At 32.7% G+C, this 10,294-nt stretch overlaps 1 protein-coding gene across 2 annotated transcripts; it reads right to left on the reverse strand.

Annotated features, from left to right (window-relative positions):
* Positions 1-898: 898 nt before the first annotated feature.
* LOC133298408 (pentatricopeptide repeat-containing protein At3g18970) lies at positions 899-4,026 on the reverse strand. Of its 2 annotated transcripts, none has more exons than XM_061497680.1 (2): positions 3,939-4,026; positions 899-2,968 (listed from the first exon to the last, which is right to left on the reverse strand). In XM_061497680.1, exon 2 carries the CDS (start codon positions 2,701-2,703, stop codon positions 1,273-1,275), a length of 1,431 nt encoding a protein of 476 aa, XP_061353664.1. In that variant the 5' UTR covers positions 2,704-2,968; positions 3,939-4,026; the 3' UTR covers positions 899-1,272. The 2 variants fall into 2 exon arrangements, with proteins under 2 accessions (XP_061353664.1, XP_061353663.1); XM_061497679.1 differs by having other exon boundaries at positions 3,944-4,014.
* Positions 4,027-10,294: the final 6,268 nt, after the last annotated feature.

The following is a 10,294-nucleotide window of genomic DNA, read 5'->3' on the forward strand; positions in this document are numbered from 1 at the left end:
TGAAGCAACCGGATGCTAATAGAAGATCTTGCCTCGACAAATTGCTTCAATACTGCCACGTTAGATTTTGGAACCCAAATTGAGTTATTGTTTTTCAGTTCCTGCAATGGAATGGTTTTTATGTTATTTCTGTTTTTCCATTCGATATGTACGTTCAAGAAGTTAAGAGACAAGTGTGCGTTGGGCTGTTGCTAAAGTTTCTGGACCAAGATTGAACACTATATGCATAAAACTAGGGTAATAGGTGGGTCCTACATGTTTGTGGTGAGCCCCACATATTTTCAGTGGACCCTACCCCTTTCATGTGTTAGTAGGAGAATCATTTCTTCTTTCTAATATAAGAAAAATATTACCCTAACACTAAATGTAGAAAGTGTTCAATCCAAGAGAATCGGGGGTGTCCAATAAAAGATTGATGAATCTTATATAAAATCAGTATGCTCTCAATATCTATGAGAGAGATATCATAGAGGATTGCAGATAATTGTGCACTATAATTAACAAGCCAGAGAGTAAAAGGTGTGCATAACAACAATTAAGAAAGAGCATAAAAAAGTGTATATTTGATTTATAGTAGTTACCTAATAGTAGTAGAATTTTAGGCCATTTGGAAATATTGAGGGCCCAATATTTGATCTACTTAGTGATATGACAAGATTAATATTTTATCAGGCAAAATTATTTTCTTATCTCTCTTAGTTGATTACCCTTTATGGGCTATTAGAATATGGGCCAATAAGTTGGTTCATAACAGAAAGGGTACTTCATCAGAAAAGGAAAAAAAAAGATTATATACCTTTGTTCGGTCCAAATTTATACTGTCTTCTTTCCCTCTATAATTAAGCGTTTATTTCATTGAGAGCATTATTTACATTTTTGCAAGGATCAGATCCGGAAAATACTTGAGACAAAAAGAAAGAAAAAAAGAGACTTACGGGAAGGAAATATGCAGATTATTCCGCTTAACAGCCAAAAATACAGTTTACTCAAAGCCGCCCTCTCTGCCCTTCGTTCTACAGACTTATAAATAATGAAAGCTGAAATAACACTACCACTAATATCATACTTGTACATCAGTTATATATCTTGCTTGGTTATGCCACATACTTACACAATTTGCTGTTAGGACATCTCATATTTCCAATCTGTTGATGAGGAGTGTTTGGCCATACACTGTATAGTTGTTGCTGTTTCCACTGTTGTCCTTATTCTAAGCTACTCCAGGTTTCCTTAGTCCGAAAGATTTATTGACTTGCTAGCATAATTTTTTGATTACAATGTAGCCATGCTGACAGTTTGAACAGAGCTATAACCAGCTTTATTCAAAACGCTCTTAGCTTTCATCTTTTTCCTTACAGTTTCAACATCATTCCACCTTTCCGCTGAAGCATAAACATTTGACAGAGCTACATAGTCCTCGCTCTTAAGAGCCAACTCGGCACAACTCTGCTCTTCTAACTGGAGAAGAAACTTCCCCACCTTCTCTCCCATCACAACATTCCCATGAATCTTGCATGCACCAAGCAAACTCCTCCATATTACGGCATCAGGACTAATTGGCATCCTCATGATAAAATCATAAGCTTCTTTTAACTTTCCAGATCGGCCAAGGAGGTCAACAATGCAACCATAATGTTGTATCTGAGGCATCACACCAAACTTTCTCTTTATATCATGAAACAGTTGAAGGCCTTCTTCAACAAGCCCAGCATGACAGCAAGCCGACAACAAGCTTGTAAAAGTTACTTCATTTGGCTTCACTCCATAAGCTCCCATTTTATATAAAACCTCCAAGGCTTGTTTTCCTTTCCCATGGACGGCTAGACCGGTAGTCATTGCTGTCCATGTCAAGATGTCCTTCTGATTCATTCGCCAGAAGATAGATAAGGCACTGTCAAGACATCCACATTTTGAGTACATATCCACAAGCCCAGTGCCTATAAACACATCATCTTCAGGAGAACACACTGTTTTTTCTGCAAACCCATGTATACAAGCACCGGTTTCTATCATACCTATTTGAGAAGCTGCTGAAAGCACAGAAACTATGGTAGTATCTGTTGGTTTAACTCCACTCGGATCAGCCAACATGTCATTGAACAAAGACAATGCATTGACAGCATATTTCTTGTTTCCTTCTTTTAGGGAACAAAAACCTGTTATCATAGCATTCCATGTAACACTGCTTCTTTCCGCCATTTCATCAAACACTCTTCGGGCTGATATGATATCTTTGTTGCTAGCATAAAAATGTATGTTGGTAGTCAGAACCAATATATTTGACTCAACCCCATGTTTTACTATCTGGGCATGTAGTTGTCTACCTACCCATAATGTTGAAGAAGAAGGGGAGCGAGCACAGGCTCCGAGAACAAAATTGTAAGTGCAATCATCAAAAACTATGACTCCCCTTGAAAATTCATTTTGGAAAATACGAAGAGAACCCTTGGGTTGAACACATCTTATCAAAGTATTGAAGAGAAACAAGTTCGGCGCGTCAAAGTACTGGAACACCAAATGTGCATTATTGGCAATGTGTTGGTATGGTGAACCACAATAATGCTCAATTAACTTGGCCAAGAAGGTAGGAGATTTCAGGCCATTAGTGACTAATTGGGCATGAATTTGCTTTACATTGTTGGACAATTTGGGTAAAGAATACAAGAAAGAAACACAGCTAAGTCTTGGAAGGCAGGTCAGCATTAGGGAAATTGTAACCCATAAAATATGATTAAAATCCTTGGTTCAAGAAATAGGTTTTGACGTTTGAAGGTTCGATGTCTTATCAAATTTCACCTTCAATTGACAACTCACACAGAACTCCTCCTGATGTTTTATCTGCAGATCATAAATGGCAGATGATGATGATCTAGGGCCACACAAATCTGTTAGGGTAGCACCAGCCCCATACCCATGCACTCTGCTGTGTCCATCCAATTGTGATTACAAGGATTTCATCCTCATTCATCTGAAAAGATCATTGATTTCAGTTGAGAGGCATTTGAATCAATTCTTATTTGAAAATAACCAATCACAAGTAACAATGTACGCATTTTCCAAAATTATATCCAAGTACCATATACAGTTCACTAAAGCACAACAGTAATTCTTTTTTTTTTCATTGAAATAATAAATATGGAAGATCTCCAACTTCGCAAGTTACCTTCCAATCAAAAGAAAAAGTCAGAGTAGAAAACCCGATAAGCAACTCCCCTCATTCAGGCAATGCACATTTACTATGCTTTTTTTGGGCCATGCACATCTGTTTATATACTTTAAAATTGCGAATACTCTTTTTGGGTCATGCAATTAGTTGCTAGAAAATTAATACAAAAATAATTTTGATGCTACTTTTATTATGGTTTTCGTTGAATTCCTCAAGCATCACCATCAATAGCAAAAGCATAGAGTAAATCAAGAGAACTGTACCGTTTTGCTTCACAGTCTCTGTAATTTTTGAACTTTCTTATTTTATGAAGTTTCACCTTTAACTTTTAACATCTCAACAACCTCATATTCCTATTAGTTCTTCCATCCAAGAATCACATGCAGGTAATAGATAATAATTCATTTCTCACATGACAGTGGCTGCTCTTAGATTTATATCTACCGTTTCACCCCAATCAAAATGTTCATTCTGATTTTGCTTAACTATCATCTATGGCACATTAATATCACAAAACTAATGAAAACCTAAAAGCAAACGATGCTTTCAAACCCTGACCATGATACATCCAATTAAGCATGTTAGGGGAAAAAAAAAAAAAGGAAACGATATACAAAACTATGAAACGCACTTGAATCAAATCAACAGCACAATACATATCGATAAAAGACTAATGTAGATAGTGACAGCTTGCAGAGAAGCATCAGAAAAAGAGAATGGGGGGGGGGGGGGGGGATCGCTGTCAAGTACAAAATATGGAGTAGAAGCGCACCATACCGGCGATATCTTCCGATTTCACCGAGTTGCTGAAACGAAACTATGGAGTAATTGCGACAGAAGAAGAAGACGATAGCGGAAGCAACGTGCTCGCACAGGCACTACAGTGAATACTAAGATTGAAGAATGAACCCTTCTCTATGGTTTTGCCCCCAATTTTTTAATTATTTTTGGAATGGATTTAGCTTATAGAAAATAAATTTATTTCTTACCATTTACTATATGGGCCATGGGGTTTATACGCAGACGAGAGATATTTTTACTATTAAAATTTTTTATTATCAATTCATTACTTATCTAATCATTATTGGATCAATATTTTCTCTTTTTTTAAAAACTTATTAGCATTCTCCCTCTTTGATTCAATGGTGATTAGATAGGTAGTAAGTTAGTAGTAGAAAATTTTAGTATTAAGAATATCCTTCCTCTTATATGAATTCCAAAAGAGAGAAATTAAGAAAATATAAATTTCACATAATTTTATATATTATAGAAGATAAATTTATCTTTTAAAATATAAAAATATTAAATCCATAGATTTATGATGCAAATTCTATCCTGATATAGAAAATTTTATTTTAACCCAATGGGTAGCTCATAACTTGGAGTTAGTGGGGTTGGATATGTGTTCGATTCCCGCTGAATGCATTCTTGGGGAGGGGGCTGAACCTTTGGCCATCACTGCTCCCCCGCACTCCGGATTAGTTCCATAGCCGGCTCAAAGAGTCGAAGCTCGTGGGGATACCGGAGGGAGCCAACTCGTCTCAAAGAGATAATTAGGGTTGGGTAACTCCAAAAAGAAAATTTTATTTTATTACATAATTAATATGCATACTTAATTTTAAAAAAAAATTAACTTAAGTAGAATGATTTTTATATTTAAAATAACTAGAATCGGATTATTATTATTTTAAGTCAAATGGTTTTCACTTGCATGTTAGTATTTAATTATTATTATGAAAAAATAATATATAAAATTTGTTACTCTCACTTTCTAGTTTAATGTTTTAATTTAGATTACCAACATATCGTTAATAATTAAGAATAGTATTTTATTTTCATTAAACAATTGTAAAAAATATTATTTACTTATTTTTAGTATGCCATTTTATCGTTTAAAAACATTTATTTAATTCGATTGTGAGTCAAATCAAACAGAGAAATATTTTTTTGGTCGATTTTTGATGTAGATTGTACCAATAAATCATACCCCAAAGCAATATTGGGCCTGAATTTTGTCAGAGTAGGTATTAAGCTGAGTAATTAGTTTGTGTTGGCTTGAGGCCCACTAAAGTTTTCATTTGGAGGACAAAAATTGGAATCCACATCCATGACAATATGACATATGCTAAAAACCTAAGCCATGATTGGAGCCACCCAAAATGGATCGATGTCAAGTTGAGTCCTAGTTGAAGAAGAATTATAAGTAGAAGAATGTCATCTCTTTGCAATCTAAGTGGATTTAGGTTAGCTTTAACAAATTTCTCGAAACAATCTCATCATGTCTTGGGCTAATAAGCAAGTAAACGATCCCCTCAAGGGAGCATCCAGCATGCAATAGGCATACTTGTCGGGAAAGTCATAAACTGCACAAAACCAAGTAAATTGATGTTCAATTTTAGCTAATCAATAAGGGACTAGAGATTCATTACCAATACTTCTAGAATCTGAGTTTAATTTAGCCAATATGAATTGAAAAGTTGTTTTTGCTATCATCAACTTACATGTTTTCAAATTTGATCTTTCAAATAAACTTTTTTAAGTCTCATATAATTTTTAATATATAATTGAATTGTTTAATAATGAGTTAATATAAATAATTTACTCTAGTAGTATGTAGAAATTAAATCTATATATATTACATTATATATCATTATTGTTTTACTTCAAAATTAACATGACATAGGTGTTGTTCAGTTGGCTACTAGCTAGAACTCTATTATGTAGGTTAATTTTATTTTTTAAAATTATTTATCATTTTATCGATTAAATAACTAATTCAATTTGATAGGATCACATGAGCGACAAAGTTCTCCTTATCAAGTTTTAATATAACTGCTTCCCATAGACTCGAACTCAAAACCATCGATTAAGCTGGAACAACCATTTATCAGTTGGTTCACGTGCTTGATACTTAGGTTAATTTTAGGTTTATAAGTTTTGAGTGGTTGTCCATGGCCTGTTGTTTATCAAAGGAAAAAAAAAAACACTGTGATGCAAAGTTTCTAATAAGAATCTTACATTGTAACAACTATTGAGTAATCCTAACTATAAGAAGACAGGTATCCCGACCATAAATTTACTTGCTTGCTCATTTTACTCCCACCGTTCCCACCCATGACCTCCTCCATAATTCCCTTGCTCTCTTGTCCAATTCATAGTGGGCTTCCAACATCCTTGTCTATTGCTCATTTCATGTTACCGTCGTTTCTTCCAATCAATGTTTTCGCGGAGACATATATAATTGATTCAAGATTTTGTTAGATTTTGCCTTGGACAACTAGTCATATCCACCATCAATTTAACTAGTAAGATAGCACAACATAATAATTTACTGGAATCTAGTACGTCCTAATTGTTGTTCCTCGGTGGAAAATCCACGATGCATTTATGGATGATATTTTGTTTGAGGGGTTTCAATTTGTCAGGAAAGAAATTTGATCATGCAAAAAAAAATAACAATATACTACAGGTAATATATAGTTATAATATTAAAAATTATTTTTTTTCTCCTCAGAAGACTGTCGGGTGACGTGGCGAAGAGAAAAAAATAACTTTAATATTATAACTATGTACTACCCGTAATACATAATTATAATCTGTAATATGACCAAATTTTCCTTCCTATAACATGATTCTTATATTTCTTTTTGTTTGAGCCACAAATTTTTTATTTCATTTTTTCATTTTTTTTCCTCTTTAGTATGATAGCTAACTGAAGCATATGTTTTTATTTACCCCAAAAAGTAAAAACGAATAGAAAGTTTTGGCAAGAGCATTCATTCTTAATGTCGGCCACCTTTTCTGAATAAAGTTGTTGAAATGTAACAAAATTACCTAAGTGAAATTAGTCATTCTCTATATCCAGGAGACCAGGACAATCGCACTATTTGTTTTTCAAATCGTCACTTCTTAACAAAAGTGGATGCAGTCTCACGTAAAAAGGTGGACATACGTATAGATATCCTTGCATGTTAAACTTTTGAATTAATAACATCTATATATTATCTAAACTTACAACTATATATATACGTTTATGAAAATGTACTCATAAAAGAGTTCCACATATATACTGCATGCAGTTCCAAAGACTAATTAAGATAGAAAAACTAACAGAGTGTTATATATAAATCTGATTAATTCAACGGAGAGAGACAATTATACTATCTGACTCCCTTCTTCTTTATTTGAAATTTTCAATAACTACCAAAAAGAAAAATAAATCTTCAATAATATTTCAGAAACATATATTTCTCTTCATATATGTCCTCACTCTAACTCTCCACTCTGTTTTAAATTTATTCACCTTTCTTTTCATGTGCCTTCCCTCTATTTGTGTGTGACTAGTGACTCCTGACTACACCTCTATGGCTCACCTAGTCTTCTATTGCATTAAATTTAAGTGGAAGATACGTGTGCATGTAATTTAGTGGTTTACGTCTTGGATAATTTTTAAAAGGGATTTAATATATATATAGCATCAAGTAACAGGAAAACAATTTTTTTCCTGTACACTCAGTCAAAAGCGAGACCCACGGGGTGAGAGAAAAAAGAAGAAGAAAGGAAGCAGCTCACTTATTGATGTGAGGGCAAGAGAGAGTTTTGCTTTCCTCCTACTTGAAATAAATATAAAACCCTTTTTAAAATATTTTCTATTGATTTTTACAAGTTTTTCACATGCGTAATTCATAGTAAGGGGCAATTTTAGGTCATGTATAAATTATAGTGACAAGTAAAATAAATTAACAAACGAGTTAATGTTAAAGAAATATGTTGGAAAATTGTATTTATGTGGGCAGTATTAATTAATTAATTAATTGATTTTGTGTTTTAAAATTAACCGAGTTAATGGATATTTCAATTGTATTATTTTGATTAACCCATTGTGTTTATATTGAGTTAGGCTTATGACATCTGTTGGTATTGAGGCTAGTTAGACAGCAGTGTAGGCTTTTAATGTGACCCTGATTTTATGTAATGGGTGGATCCAATAGACACAAACTCTTTTCAGGGTATTTGACTATGTCCGCTCTTTAGCTTATTTATATTGGACTTAAGTTCTATGAGCAGTCATGCTCTCATCGTATTGAGACTGCCACTTTCGGAATAAGCATAGATAATAGATCCTAACATGTAGTCTTTTCTTTCCTCTTGTTTTGTGATGGTCCAACAAAGTACACACACTCCCAACTTTGATTTCATAATGTTTGGTATTTTATAATCATATATATGATCCAGGAATAATAAATCTTTCATTTGATATCAGAGCCTTGTGTATATGATTATAAAATCCATATTGTTGATTGGAATCAAGAAATTGGGATTCCTTTTTAAAAAGGTCAAAACTTTATGTATTAATTCATTATTTTTTATTTTTTTGTTCGATTGAATTGAGAACCTTAGGAATTTTGTCTTATATGTCAACATCTTTCCATTGATATATATTATGTGCGTTTTCGTGAAGTAAGGAGAATTTGTGTTTTTAAATCTTAGGGTTCATCTCTTAAAAATTGAGATTCAGAATTGAAAAAGTTACTTTATGTTTTATATAAAAAAGAAAAAGAAAAAAGACTTGATTAAATTGTCATTTTTGGGTTTTCGATTTTCATTATGTCTCATATGTCATAGTTTCATGAACATATAAATTTCGGTTTTCCCTTTTGGCTTGTTCTATATCCCTTCATGATCAACCATTTGAAAACCTACATATTTGAACATCGAAAACCTGCACTTTGTGGTGTATTTAGTACACGAAAATTGAGACAGTTTCTTTTATCTTCAATGCACATATAATATGCCAAGAATGAAGATTAAGCCAAGAGAGAGAAATGTACAAATCATCTACAATATGCATATAAACCTGCACTTTTCGTGTTGCATTATGTGTGTTTTTGTGAAATATTAAAGCAGAATTTTTGTTCTCAAATTTTAGGGTTCATAAAATAATATAAAATAACATATTGGTCTCTGTTACTATTTTGATTCCTACAAGGCATGTATATATCTTCCATATCTTTTAATGCATATCTTTCATATGATCGAAAAGAAAACACACTTTTAATGCATATATCTTGTGTCTTCCATATGCATTACTGCACATGAGTTATTGCACTGTTAGCTAGTTATTGTTCTATAAGTCATTTTATTGTTTTCGTGAAAATCTCAGTTTACATTCCCGTGCATCTATTGTTTAGTTTCGTATTTAGAATTTTGTTTATTAGTTTCACATTTATTTGGAATTACTTTGCTTTATTTTCGTGAAACGTGCCTTTGTTTAGTTTCACATTTGGAATTAATTATAGAGTAAATATCATTTTTACTCCTCAGCAAATTTTTCGATGTCCGTTTTAATCCCTAGCAGATAAAAAGGCTATTTGTGGTCCTAATAAATTCAAAATGGACCTATTTAGTTAAAATTGTGGTCCCTCACAAATTCAAAAAAGACCACATTAGTCCTTCAAAAGGACTAAAATGAGTCCACTTTGAATTTCTTAAGAACCACGAATAGCCTTTTTATTTGTTAGGGATTAAAGCAGACATCATAAAATTTACTAAGGACCAAAAATAATATTTACTCTTAATTTTATTACTGTTAGGTTTTAATTTGTTGAAGTTCCGATATTTTGATTGTTGATTTTCGTGAATCATATCACTCTTATCACTTTGAATTTTATATGACTATGATTAGCTATTGGTATTTTGATTTTCGTGATTTCCGTAATACTGTTAGCAGTTGGCTTTTGGTTACTGTCTATGATGCACGGACACGGACACGACGAGACACAGGACATGACACGACACTCTGACACGTTAATTTTAAAAAATGCTAAATTTCGACACGTTAGGACATATTTTGATATTAAATAATATTTTTAATATATATAATATAGTTTACATTTAATACATATAACAACTCATAATAAGTCATATATTAATCAAATATTCAAATTTCATAACATAAATATTAAGCACAAATAATAGAACATCTCAAAAGTATAGAGGTGTAGACCACTCACAAGTTTAATTATTTTCATCTCCATCTTAAATAATCATGGCCTCAAATTTCATACCATCTCCTAAATTTTTCTCTAAGCACTAGTAGATTTGGTGTCATTTTCCCGAACATCAAAG

Source organism: Gastrolobium bilobum, unplaced genomic scaffold (genome assembly GCF_033153095.1).
Source record: "Gastrolobium bilobum isolate Gb01-03AN ecotype WA unplaced genomic scaffold, APGP_CSIRO_Gbil_v1 utg6312, whole genome shotgun sequence".
In the NCBI taxonomy this organism is placed as follows: Eukaryota; Viridiplantae; Streptophyta; class Magnoliopsida; order Fabales; family Fabaceae; genus Gastrolobium; species Gastrolobium bilobum.